The 13,653-nt window shown below is 41.7% G+C and overlaps 1 protein-coding gene across 6 annotated transcripts in view; it reads right to left on the bottom strand.

Annotated features, from left to right (window-relative positions):
• Positions 1 to 13,653, bottom strand: part of ADGRF5 (adhesion G protein-coupled receptor F5) — a 90,157-nt gene that overhangs the window by 6,861 nt on the left and 69,643 nt on the right. For all 6 annotated transcript variants that reach the window (XR_007774014.1, XM_050950625.1, XM_050950627.1 and 3 more), the window contains 5 exons: positions 11,711 to 11,890; positions 9,180 to 10,577; positions 4,963 to 5,004; positions 4,804 to 4,863; positions 1,663 to 1,747 (listed from right to left, as the gene is read on the bottom strand). Coding sequence is in view for 5 of the 6 variants with exons in the window: in XM_050950625.1 (XP_050806582.1) it covers positions 1,663 to 1,747; positions 4,804 to 4,863; positions 4,963 to 5,004; positions 9,180 to 10,577; positions 11,711 to 11,890 (1,765 nt within the window). In the remaining variant the exon portion in view is untranslated. The remainder of the gene's footprint in view (positions 1 to 1,662; positions 1,748 to 4,803; positions 4,864 to 4,962; positions 5,005 to 9,179; positions 10,578 to 11,710; positions 11,891 to 13,653) is intronic.

Below are 13,653 nucleotides of genomic sequence, written 5' to 3'. Positions count from 1 at the left end.
GTTTTGTTTGCCCTATTTCTCAGCAGTTTGTCTTGAATCTGGCTTTCTCAATTATGACCCACTTAAGCACCATTACACACAGACAAATAGGAATAGTTGAAATCCTCAATATTATCGGGTTTTCTGTTTTTGCAGCCTCTCTAATCTTCCTGAGCATTTCACAATCACGATCACTGTCCTGGTTAGGTGGTTGGTAGTACATTCCTACTGCTATAGTCTTATTATTCAAGCATGGAATTTCTATCCATAGAGATTCCATAGTACTGTTTGGTTCATTTAAAAACTTTATTATGTTTGACTCTGTTTTTTCACCTATAGTGCCACTCCCCCATCAGTGAAACCTACTCTGTCGTTCCTAAATATTTTGTACCTTGGTATTACCATGTCCCATTGATTATCATCATTCCACCAACTTTCTGTGATGCCTGTTTTATGAATATTCTCATTTAATACCAGGCACTCAAGTTCACCCATCTTAGTATTTAGACTTCTTGCAATGTACACAAGCACTTATAAAATTTATCAGTAGTTAGTTGTCGACCTTCTTGTGATGTAATTGAATGAGACTCTTTTTCATTTGACTGTTTCTCTTCAATTTCTACCTGTATTTTATCAACTTCTATCCTCTCCTCTTGTCTAGGATATAGATAAGATCCCCTTTAATAAATCCTCCCCTAAGGGATGTGTCTGTCTGAACCGTGTGCTTTTCTGCACCTGTCGGCTTTCCCTCAGGCCTTACTGTAAAAACCTCTCTATGACCTTTTCAATTTTACATGCCAGCAATTGGTTTAGTTGGAGCCCATCATTCCTGTATAGGCGCCTCCTTTCCCAAAAGGTTCTCCAGTTCCTAATAAACCTAAATTCTTCCACCAGACAATTGAGAGCTTGTGGTTCTGCCGGTCTAAGTGGCCTTATGCATAGAACTGGAAGCATTTCAGAGAATGTTTCCATGGAGGTCCTGGACTTTAATCTCTTACCTGGCAGCCTAAATTTGGCCCCAGTGACCTCTCTCTTACTTTCCCTATGTCATTTGTACCTACCTGTACCAGAACCACTGGCTTCTCCCCAGCACTGCACATAAGTCTGTCTCTATGTGTTGAGAGGTCTGCAACCTTCACACCTCACAGGTGTGAGAGGTCTGCAACCTTCACACCATGAGGCTTTCCCAGTCATCACAAACCCAACTACCTATATTTCTAAAATCAAATCCCCCATTACTGTTGCCTGTCTCTTCCTAATAACAGAGGTCCCCTCCCCAGGAAGGGTATCCTCGGTGTGAGAAGATACCATGGCATCACCTGGAAGGATGGTCCCAACTACAGGATCATTTCTCTCTGCTCCAGCTTGATGTTCTCCTTCCACAAGACTTTCATTCTTCTCAACAGCACAGGTGTCAGACTGGGGGTAGGACTGTTGTAGTGCGTCCTGGAAAGTCTCCTCTATGTATTTCTGTCTCCTTAACTTCTTCAGATCAGTCACTCTGGTCTCAAGAGCCCATACTTGGTCTCTGAAGGCCATGAACTGCTGGAGATGACTGATTTTTTTTTTTAGAAAAACCTAATCTAATCAATTTTTAAACAAACTTAAATAGAAAAGGACTTGAAAGGATAAAAAAAAAATCCTGTCTATTGTCCTTGTTATCACGTACCCATTGTCACATACCTGCTTTGCCAGATAAGTTGTTTAGTGCTCCTGAGAATGGACAGCTCATCGAGAACGCAGGGGCAGAATCACCCAAGGACGTTGACTGTAAGATGGAAACTGGTTTTAGTTAAAAGTCAGGAACATTTTCTGCAGCTACATTTTAAGAGATTGTGTGAATAGAATGCTGTTCAGTGGAGCACACACGTGGCATATAAATGGGGTATTGGGCAGGCTAGATAAAGGGGCCTTTTAAACCAGTGGTTCTCAACGAGGGTGACCAGACAGCAAATGTGGAAAACTGGGACGGGGTGTGTGTGGGGTAGTAGGAGCCTATCTATATAAGAAAAAGACCCCAAAACCAGGACTGTCCCTATAAAATCATGACATCTGGTCACCCTATTCTTCACCAGGGGTACACGTATCCCGGTGGGTACCCAGTGATCTTCCAGGCCTTACATCAACTTATCTAGATACTTGCCTAGTTTTACAACTGGCTACATAAAAAGCACTAGCGAAGTCCATACAAACTAAAATTTCATGCAGACACTATACTGCTCTATATGCCATACACTGAAATGTAAGTACAATATTTATATTCCAATCAATTTATTTTATAGTGATGGTAAAATGAGAAAGTCAGCAACTTGTCATTAACAGTGTAACGCTTTTGTAGTTTTATGTTTGATTTTGTAAGCAAGTCGTTTTTAAGTGAGGTGAAGCTTGTGGGGTACACAAGACAAATCAGACTCCTGAAATGGGTATAGTCTGGAAAAGTTGAGCATCACTGCTTTGAAGCAATCTATTGCAGAGGGAATAATGATGCTATTGAGGCATCCAGTAGCATTCAACCTATCAGCACAAATTAGAGCCTTCACTTCTCTTGGTGTTTGCTTTCTTGTGGCTTGCTCTGTTTGGACTGGATTGTGGTTTTAGACTGAATTGTTTATGTGTGTGCTGTGACTCTATTATTTGTCTGGCAAATTCTCCAGCCAGGAATATGTACATTTATGGTAACGATCGTGGACAAGAGAGAAGCAGACAGATTAAATTTAAAATAAAGTACAAGACACAGCCACAAATAGCCTCTGCCTAAATGGTGCATATGATATATGGGGTTAGACTACAGGACCTTTCACTCCAGACAGCACAGGGCTTCTGCCACTTGAGCTCAATGAGAATTCCCATTAGCATGGCCAATAGCCCTATATCTGACATCTTTCTCAGCAGATGAGATTACTACAAGCATTTCAGCAAGTCTGATTCCATCCACCAGAGGGCAGGTGGAACACAAACTATAAAACAATTGATATTTTACAGAGGGGCAGGGAGAAAATGAGTTTAGCTTGCTGAAGATGAAGGACATTTCCTTTATGGAAAAGTCCCGTAGCATTCTATAGGACTGGAACCAACAGGGTTCTCCAGAGATAAAAAGGGGTTCAATAGAAACACCGTAAAAGCCTATAGAATTTAATGAGATCTCTGCAATAGATCGGTTTAAACTTTCTATAGCAGCGTCCTCATTCCCTATTAAATGTGATAGTGTTTTTATAAGCTTCGTCAGACTGAATGACTGTGGAAGAAAGGATGCAATTTAATAGATTTGAAACACAAGTCCATAAGGTGATCAAGGAAGATGAATGTGAATTAATTATTTTTAAGAAGGATGGTCACACAGGGCCTGATCTGCTTTGCTTACTCTCCCCTTATTGGCAAAACTCACATTGAAAGAGGCCAAAATCCTGAAGGCTGCAACTTCCATTGATGTTGCTGGGAGCTTGAGTTGGCCCAGTGGGAGCTTTTCCTGAATCAGGAGTGAGTAAGGAGTGTGCAATTTTAGTTAGGCTGCTCATTTCTGATTGGAGTGGAGCACTGGATGAGCTTCCGATTGAACACTATTACCCATTCATATCAACAACCCAACCAGTGGCTGCAGATTAGCAAGTAGCACATGAACGATGACCTGTTTTTTTAAAAAGCTGTGTGGAAATGTTCCCAGCCTGACAGGAGGCAGACACGCTCTTTACAAAGAGTCCATAGTGAAGGTGTGTTGGTGAAGTCCTCTGTCAACCCACAGAATAAGTACAGCACAGGCAGGCACAGTGCAAGCTCTCCTGAACTGTCTAGACAAAGCGCCTTAAACCTTTATGTGGAGGTATCAGCTCTGGGACTGCAAGTGTATTTCATCCTGGGATTCTAATGTGCCTGCCAGCAAGGGTGCTAATTCGTATCAACTGCAGCAGTGGCTTCATGACAGCTATAACTCATTCTTCTGTGCATAAACTCCATTGTCTCTTATAGGCCCATATTTCTATGAATTAACCATTTAAAAATGTCAGGGCCATAGGAATGGCCATACTGGATCAGACCCGTGGTCCATCTAGTCCAGTAACCAGATGCTACAGAGAGAGGTGGAGGAAACCCTGCAGTTGGAAATTATGGGATAAATCTGTCTCTGGATGTAGACAGGACATGTCTACATTGCATCTGGGAGCGACCCTCCCAGCCCAGGCACACAGACTCATGCTAGTGGGGCTCTCATAGCTGTGTAAACCTCACAGCTTGGGCTGGAGCAAAGGCTCTCAAGCCTGGAGGGGAGGAGGTTGGAAGGGGTGGGCATGAGAGCCTGGAGCTCCAGCCTGAGCTGCACTGTCAAAGCAACATCTACACGGCTATTTTTAGACTGCTATTGTGAACCCTGCTAACACGTGCCCTTTGAAGCTGTCATGCCCAGAAGCATGTGAATTTCTATCCCTTCCTGTTTGTAGTCAGTGGGCACTTCCCCCACAATCAGGCTCCCCATTTGTTTCTATGGCCCTGTGTGTGTCAATAGTGGAGCTGGTTGAAATGTTTTGAATTTCAAAAAAAATCAACCAAATTTCAAAGTTTCAAAGAAATTTTGAATATAATTTTTAAAGTAAAAATATTGATTCAATTTTCATAACACCACCTCCCCCATTTTCGACCAACTATAGGTCAAAATATTTTGAATTTTGAAAAAGGGGGAGATTTAAAAAATATTCATTTCTCCCAACTCTTTTCTTTTTTGAGCAGTTCTAGTAAATAAGTATGAGTATAAAATACGTTTGACTAAATATACATCTGAGGCACCGCAGAGTATTAATAAAGTAACTATGAAATCCATTCTTAGAGAGGATTAACCTTTGTTTGCTGCGTACTCCATCTTCCAAGTGAATATTTGTTCAGCAAGGCTTCTACTACCTGTGGTTTGCAAGCAAAGTAAATCAGTAAATCCATGCAGACAATTCAAATACTAAGCATATCTTTGTATCAGGTGTAAGACATTAGTTGAATTCTTACCTTCTTGTCCCTGAGAGTTCCAAACACCAGAATGAATAATCCCTATAAAAATATGATATTTAAATATATACAATATATTTAGTTTGTCCACATTTAACCACACTAGAGCATTCCTCTTCCACCATTTGTCTGTCTTGACTATTTAAACTATAAGCTCTTCAGGGCAGGAACCATTTCTTGCTATGTGTTTGTACAGAACCTAGCACAACGGGGTCCTGATCTTGTTTGAGGTCCTCTAGGCATTGCTGTAATATAGATAGTAATAATAATTCAGCTCACAGACGTGACGCAAACCAACAGACAAGAATTTCCAGGTTATGGATGTTATTGTGTCTTTAAATCATCCCATTGTTCCTGGGTACTGCATGAGAAGATGGTGACCAGTTAAATGCCCTGTTCTATAATGCATTAGTGCTTATTCAATTTTCCACAATATTGACTGCCATTCTTCCCCAGGCTGTTACTGTGTGGTTAAAATGTTGCTGTCAAAAAGTAATATGCAAAGTGACTAGGGATGTAAAATTTTGAAGATGAGGGGAAAACACATTTTTTTCTCTTTTTGTTTCACAAAAGAAATGAAATTTTGTGAAAAATTGAAATATCTGCAGTAGTTAGTTGCTTATCAAAACTAAACTTGATTAACTTCTTTAAGAATGAGAAATGTATTCTGCATAATTTAGTTAGCACATAAAAACTACTGTTTGGTATATTTATGAAATAAAGAAGTATAAATTCTATTGTTTTGATTCAGATAATAAGGACAAATACGTCTAGCATTAAGGATGAGCTGCAGCTTTACTCTCAGGTATTTAGGTGCATTTTTTTGCCTAGAGAAACATTTTGTTCATTTAAAATACTTATTAATTATTATTAGAAAATATTTTGAAGGCCAGAAGGGCAGCAGTAATATTATTTTAAACATTACTCTAAAAATTAATTCACTGAAATATTTTATATAACAGTTCCTTTTCAATTTTTCCCAAAATATGCAATTTTTCCATACAGGGCAAAAAAATGGGGAAGAAAACCCCCAATATTTTTTCCCAAAAGTTTCCTTTTCCCCCCCAAACCCGTACCTTAGTGACACAATAATTCTGATAGTTGTTTTCAATTTGAAAGGCATTTCACGCAGGGAATCTGAGTGGTTTACACATATGAACTATTATTTGTTAACAGAGCTGGGTAGAGAAAGGTAATTCCATTTTACGGAGAATTTGATATTTCAGAATTTGTTGGTTTTTTTTCTCATCTGCAAAAAAACCAAAAATTTCAAAATTCTCAGTGAAAGGGAATATGGTCCTGCTCTAGAGCAGTCTGCGTGATGGGATGCCATGGAGCTATAGACCCTGAAAGCCCTGGGCAGAATGAAAAACAGAGAGAGGACTAGAATCCAGGAGTCCATACTCCCAGGTTACTTCATTAATGATTAGAACTCATTCTGCAAGTAAAAATTTTCACTCATGATTGGCAGAAAACAGTCAGTCAGGTGGGTTGGTCCATTTCAGTTGTTTACTTCCCACTTATTAGTATTTCTTATCAATTTATTGTGTCTTTGATGCCTTAGATCTGGACTGCCGTCCTACAATCCCTAATTATTTGGAAGCGATAACCTGCTAAAGTATCACTGGAGGAAACAGAATCTGATGGTAGCTCAGGATACATAATAAATGGGAATACATCCTTAACCATAGTGAATCTTGATCCCATGCACAAAGTAGAGCTGTTTGGATAATTTGGGGAAAGAATTGCTTCACAACTTATTGGCAAAGACCTTGGGAGTAGGGGTGTCACCTTCATCTGTGACCAATCAGTAAGAAACACAATCTGTTTATTGACAAAAAGTCCAGTGGCACCTTATAGACTAACAGACGCCTTGGAGCATAAGCTTTTGTGAGTGAATACCCACTTCGTTGGATGCATGTAGTGGAAATTTCCAGAGGCAGGTATAAATATGCAGGCAAGAATCAGTCTAGACATAACAAGGTTAGTTCAATCAGGGAGGATGAGGCCCTCTTCTAGCAGTTGAGGTGTGAACACCAAGGGAGGAGAAACTGCTTTTGTAGTTGGCTAGCCATTCGCACTCTTTGTTTAATCCTGAGCTGATGGTGTCAAATTTGCAAATGAACTGAAGCTCAGCAGTTTCTCTTTGAAGACTGGTCCTGAAGTTTTTTTGTGGACATATATTGGTCCAGGCTGAGGTTGATGGTGGGGTGGAAGCTGTTGAAATCGTGGTGGAATTCTTCCAGAGTCTCCTTCCCATAGGTCCAGATGATGAAGATGTCGTCAATGTAGCGTAGGTGGAGAAGGGGCGTGAGTGGACGAGAGCTGAGGAAGCGTTGTTCCAGGTCAGCCATAAAAATGTTGGCATATTGTGGGGCCATGCGGGTGCCCATAGCGGTGCCACTGAACTGGAGGTATATATTGTCACCAAATTTGAAATAATTGTGTGTGAGTATAAAGTCACAGAGCTCAGCTACCAGTTAGGGAGGATTTATTAAAGGGCATGCTCTATATCCTAGATAAGAGGAGAGGATAGAAGTTGATAAAATACAGGTAGAAATTGAAGAGAAACAGTCAAATGAAAAAGAGTCTCATTCAATTACATCATATGAAGGCCAACAACTAACTACTGATACATTTTATCAGCGCTTGTGTACTTAACGCAAGAATTCTAAATACTAAGATGGGTGAACTTGAGTCTCTGGTATTAAATGAGGATATTGATATAACAGGCATCACAGAAACTTGGTGGAATGATGATAATCAATGGGACATGGTAATACCAAGGTTGCTGAGTCATGTGACTTTATCCTCACGCACAATTATTTCAAATTTGGTGACAATATATACCTCCAGACCAGTGGCAATCTACACGGGAGGTCCACTTCCTAGACACCACAGTACAAATAAGTGACGGTCCTGTTAACACCACCCTATACTGAAAACCTATCGACCGCTATGCCTACCTTCATGCCTCCAGCTTCCACCCCGGGCACACTACACAATCCATCATCTGCAGCCAAGTGCTGAGGTACAAACACATTTGTTCCAACCCTTCAGACAGAGACCAACACCTACAAAGTCTTCACCAAGCATTCTCAAAACTACGATACCCGCACAAGGAAATAAGGAAACAAATCAACAGAGCCAGAAGTGTAACCAGAAGCCTCCTGCTGCAAGATAAGCTCAAGAAAGAAACCAACAGAACTCCACTGACCATCACCTACAGTCCTCAGCTAAAACCTCTCTAATGCATCATCAGTGATCTACAACCCGCCCTGGACAATGATCCCTCTCTTTCACAGGCCTTGGGAGGCACGCCAGTCCTCACCCACAGACAACCCACCAACCTTAAGCATATTCTCACCAGCAACCACACACTGCACCATAGTAATTCTAACTCAGGAACCAATCCATGCAACAAACCTCGATGCCAACTCTGCCCTCATATCTACACCAGCGACACCATCACAAGACCTAACCAGATCAGCCACAACATCACCGGTTCCTTCACCTGCACAACCACCAATGTAATATATGCCATCATGTGCCAGCAATGCCTCTCTACTATGTATGTTGGCCAAACAGGACAGTCCCTATGTAAAAGGATAAACGGACACAAGTCAGATATTAGGAATGGCAATATATAAAAAACCTAGAGGAGAACACTTCAATCTCCCTGGACACACAATAGCTGATTTAAAGGTAACCATCCTGCAGCAAAAAAACTTCAGGACCAGACTTCAAAGAGAAACTGCTGAGCTTCAGTTCATTTGCAAATTTGACACCATTAGCTCAGGATTAAACAAAGACTGTGAATGGTTAGCCAACTACAAAAGCAGTTTCTCCTCCCTGGGTATTCACACTTCAACTGCTAGAAGAGGGCCTCATCCTCCCTGATTGAACTAACCTTGTTATGTCTAGAATGATTCTTGCCTGCATATTTATACCTGCCTCTGGAAATTTCCACTACATGCATCTGATGAAGTGAGTATTCACTCACGAAAGCTTATGCTTCAATATGTCTGTTAGTCTATAAGGTGCCACCGGACTCTTTGTTGCTTTTTACAGCTCCAGACTAACACGGCTACCCCTCTGATATAATCTATTTACTGTAATTTCACGGGCGTGAGCATCTTAGTCCTTCCAGTCTTCTTCTTCTATGAGTCTGTGTTAAGTGGTCATGAAAAATAAAGCAGTGCATACATGATACTTACTTGGAAAGCATTGAGGAGAGTAAATAGTATATGGAATACTATTGGGCTGCCATTGCTAAGGGTTGCGACTCCAAATCCCCAGGTAAGGCCAAATAGCGGCGTCAGAGTGGCAACATTTTTGATGGCTTGAATCAAGGAGCTCCTCTCCTGCTTGCTTGGCTTCTCCCCAATGGCAGGCCTTAGTATTTTGACTAGGATTACAACAGCAATGATTGAATTCACAGCCACAATGATCAGCGCGGGTATAATGAAGGCAAGGAGAGCTTTGCTTTTCTCCCAGTTGAGCCAGCAGGCATTTTCCCTCATGTAAGTGTTATGAGGCTGAGTGACAGCTATGGTGATGACTGATATAATAAGAGGGCACCCATATCCCAAAGAGAATGCTACAGCTTTCTGGATGGTCTTGCTAGTGTCATGTAAAATGAAGACAAGGCGATAGAAGATCATGAGGCCCAGGGCAAGCATCCAGAAAAAGAGACTGAGGTAGAACAAGTGGATGAAAAAGGTGGCAGCTATGCAGACATTCCCATTCACTAGCTCCTTTTTGTCTTGTATGAAGGCAGTGACAATGAACCAGCTGTCTGCAAGCAGAAGAGACACAGCTATGTTCAATATACAGATGTGACGCATGTAGGAGGTTCTGTTTTTGGTCACATATTTCCATACCAGGGATTCAGTTAATATGCAGATCATCAAGCTCACTATGGAAATGCTCAGGCCAATGTAGGTAATGTAATCTAGTGACTGCAGTTCGGCTCCAGAAGGGGAGGACCCCCGGTCGAATGACATCAGAATTGAGAACGAAGTCAAGTGATTGCAGGTGCAAATGACATTGTCTCCTTCATCCTTTGGGTGACAACCAGTGTCATCCCATCCTCCTACAGCAGCAGAGTGAGAGAAGTTCCAGAAGACACACTGGGGCTCTTTCAGGGAAGAATTGCTTTTGGCAAATGTCAGAGAGATCTCTAAGACCTGAGGGCCCATGCTGTTTGTTGTTGTCATCATCACCAAGCCATTCACATCCTTAACTGTCTCATTGGGGTTGGGCAGAATATATCTGAGGGTTGAGAAAGCCACGGTGATGATGGTCAACTTTTCTGTCAAGTTCTTAATGTTATTTCTATTAATTAGCACATTGCCGCTGAGGTTTCCTGAATTGGAGAAAGTAAAGCTCTTATTATAGTCCCACGTGCTATTTTCTGTGATAACTATACCTTGCAGCTGAACGTTGGTGGTGGTGATCGAAGGAATGGGATTATTAGTTGGCCGGAGGGACCGGGAAAATTTCTCCACTGAATCCAGTAAACGAGAACTGTTCCCTGTTTGCTGATTGTTCAGATCTTTCCAGGCAAGTATTGTGGAATTGTTGACAATAGTGTTCACTGTAGAGAAGAAATTCTGTAATAAAGACAAACATCTGGTATTAATGAAGTTCTTTACAATCATTGCTACTATCAACAATAACATCTGAAATTTATCTTTTTAGCCTGGCCTCTCTCCTTTTGCCCAGTCTCAAACAACCCCTCAGACCTTTCCCCCTGGATGTCCCATCTCAAGTCTGGGTCACTGAAAGCAGAGGTGCTCATCTTTCCTTCTAATACTGCTACACTTTTGCCTGGCTCCAGTCCTGGCTCCCAGGTTTGCATCCTCTGTGTTATCTCTGACTCCAGTCTCCCTTCTGCTCAAACATCCAGTCCACTTAGCTGGTGTAAATCAGCAAGTCTCATGCTGAAACTTGCCATTTCTTCCAGCTAGTTATATTACTAAAAATCAGCCCTGTCCTCTCTAATTCCTTTTCCTGTCCATTCCTTGTTCATCTCTTGCAATATACCTGTTTTTATTGCCAATTCGTTTCCCTTACCTCATCATAACAACCCCTCCACATTTATCCTCCTCCTTTTTCCCGTACCTGCTTCTAACCCATCATTCCTCAACACACACCTCTGCCATTCACACACACTCTTCACCTCAGCTGCCTCCCCCCATTTCCATCATCTTGGTTTCATTAATCCTCCAGATAACTCATAACCCCTCTATAAACACCATAATTTATTAAAGAAACAATCTCCCAAGTCCTTCCTTTATAAACCTAGGGGAACCATCTTGATTTGAGTAACTGTATGACCATACCACCGTAACCTCTGTACTCCTCCTTTTCTCCTCTATCCCTACCGTTTATCAGACTCACTTGTGTATCATGTCTAAAATGAGGACCAGATGCCCTGTGTTAGAGACTGTCTTCTATGTTCTGTAAAGTTATTAGCACACTTCTAGATGCCGTACAGATAATAATCGTCCTCTCTCTATTGCTCCAAACATGTCACCCTTTTGTGAATCTTTTCATATAAAAGCAAAGCTCCTGGTCTTCACCTTCAAGGCCTTTCATCTGTATCTTTGTTCTTACTTCCTCTTACCTTATCACTCCCTCAACTCCTCCCTAGTCCACGTACTAACCAATCAGGGAGTATATTCCCATCTGCTGCAAAGGCCAAAGAGCCATCCAGCTTCTATAAGGCTTAACTGTAACTTACTTCCATTGTGCGTGGCTTTGCATCTGTTGGGATATTTGAAACCAAATCCAGAATGGTAATTAGTGCCACCAGGTTTGCAGGTGAAGTGTTTATTTCTCGTTGTTCCTTTAGTGTAGTATTATGAAGAATCTCAAGATATGTGGGTAGCTGTTCTTCTGCCTGTGGATCATACACCAAAGACTAGAATGGAAATTAAACATGATGTTACATATATGCAATGCACCTGGGGCTTGATCTTCAGTCAAGATACACAAAGAATACATAGGGAAAGATGTGTAACTCCCACATCGGTCTAGTTGGACAGAGGAACAGGGTGATGGCAGGTGATTTTTAGAAGGGAAGACAAAGGATGCAGCAGCAGGACTGTTTGTATCCAATGGACAGTGCAGATCAGAAATGGGGTTATGACAAAAGCAAAAATGGGAGTGGTCCTACCAACCACTCAGCCAGACTCCATGCTGTGGGAATTATTCCAAGCCAGTGACTAGCTGACAGCAAGGGATGGCTTACGCTCTGGAGCAGGGGTAGGCAACCTATGGCACAGGTGCCGAAGGCAGCACACAAACTGATTTTCAGTGGCACTCACATTGCCTGGGTCCCGGCCACTGGTCAGGGAGCTCTGCATTTTAATTTAATTTTAAATGAAACTTCTTAAACATTTTAAAAACCTTATTTACTTTACACACAACAATAGTTTAGTTATATATTATAGACTTATAGAAAGAGACCTTCTAAAAACATTAAAATGTATGACCGGCACGTGAAACCTTAAATCAGAGTGAATAAATGAAGACTCGGCACACCATTGCTGAAAGGTTGCCGACCCCTGCTCTGGAGCTACCTTTGAAGAGCAGTCATATGTGTGGGGTGTGTCTGCAGATAGAGGACCACTGTTAATGAGCAGTGTAAAGGCCAGGACAGGACAGAGTGATGGTCACCATCCAGCCACTGCAGTATGAACAGAGGGCAGGAACATGCTCCTGGGAGTTGCAAGCCAGCAATGCTCACTGATGGATAGGCAGCACTACAGTAGAACCAGAGGCAAGAAGCAAGTGTTGTGTTAGTGTTGGACAGCTCTGGAGAGAGGCCTGTCTATTTGACTTTGTCATAATTTCTCCTTACTTCCTGTGAAGGCTCTGTGTTGTGGTGAACCTCCCTCTGGCAGTGGAGTGCCATGAATGCTCCATTCAGAGCTAGTCATGGTATGTGTACTATATACACTCACCTATGGCAGATAAAAGTCCTACTACTTCTAACATCTAAGAGTTATTCACCTTTAAGACAAGTGGTATAAGTCTGTACTTATGGTCCCCAGGTTGGTTAGGTGTGGTATAGCACACACATTGCGATGATGAGTATGGGATAAAGCCTTGATTCAGGACAGAACTTAAACACATGCATACCTTTAAAGATGTGCTTAAGTCTCATTGACTCCAATGGGGCTTAAGTATGTGCTTAAAAGTATGCATGTGCTTAAGTGCTGTTCTGAGTGGGGAATGCTTTCCGGAACCAGGGCCTATATGCCTAGTCAGAATGACCTGAACAGTAATGTCTGCACAGTAGGTAAGTATCATGCAGACTAAGCCGATGTTTCTCCACCTTCTCAGGTTGGTAACCCTTTATTCCTAATCAAATATTTGCACTACCCCCTTATATTTACTATGGAAACAAGCACAAAATGTGCATCTACAATAACAGCGCTCAGCCTCTATAATTTATTTGTGCGTGTGTGTGTGTTTTGAGAGGTTGACAGAGAATAGTGGACCCTGCAGGCTAAGGGTGTGTAGAGCGTGAGGGGGCAAGATTTTCTTTGCTTTAGATTGTAATAGAATTTTCAATGCCTCACAACCCTGTTCCTTCGGTTGGCTTGATAAGCGCTGCACCAGGATGTTCTAAATTACTCTGCCGCACTCATAGCTCCCCGTAGCCCATGGAACAAAGGG

This window comes from Gopherus flavomarginatus, chromosome 4 (genome assembly GCF_025201925.1).
Source record: "Gopherus flavomarginatus isolate rGopFla2 chromosome 4, rGopFla2.mat.asm, whole genome shotgun sequence".
NCBI classification, from domain to species: domain Eukaryota; kingdom Metazoa; phylum Chordata; order Testudines; family Testudinidae; genus Gopherus; species Gopherus flavomarginatus.
This window is presented reverse-complemented; position numbering and strand designations above follow the sequence as displayed.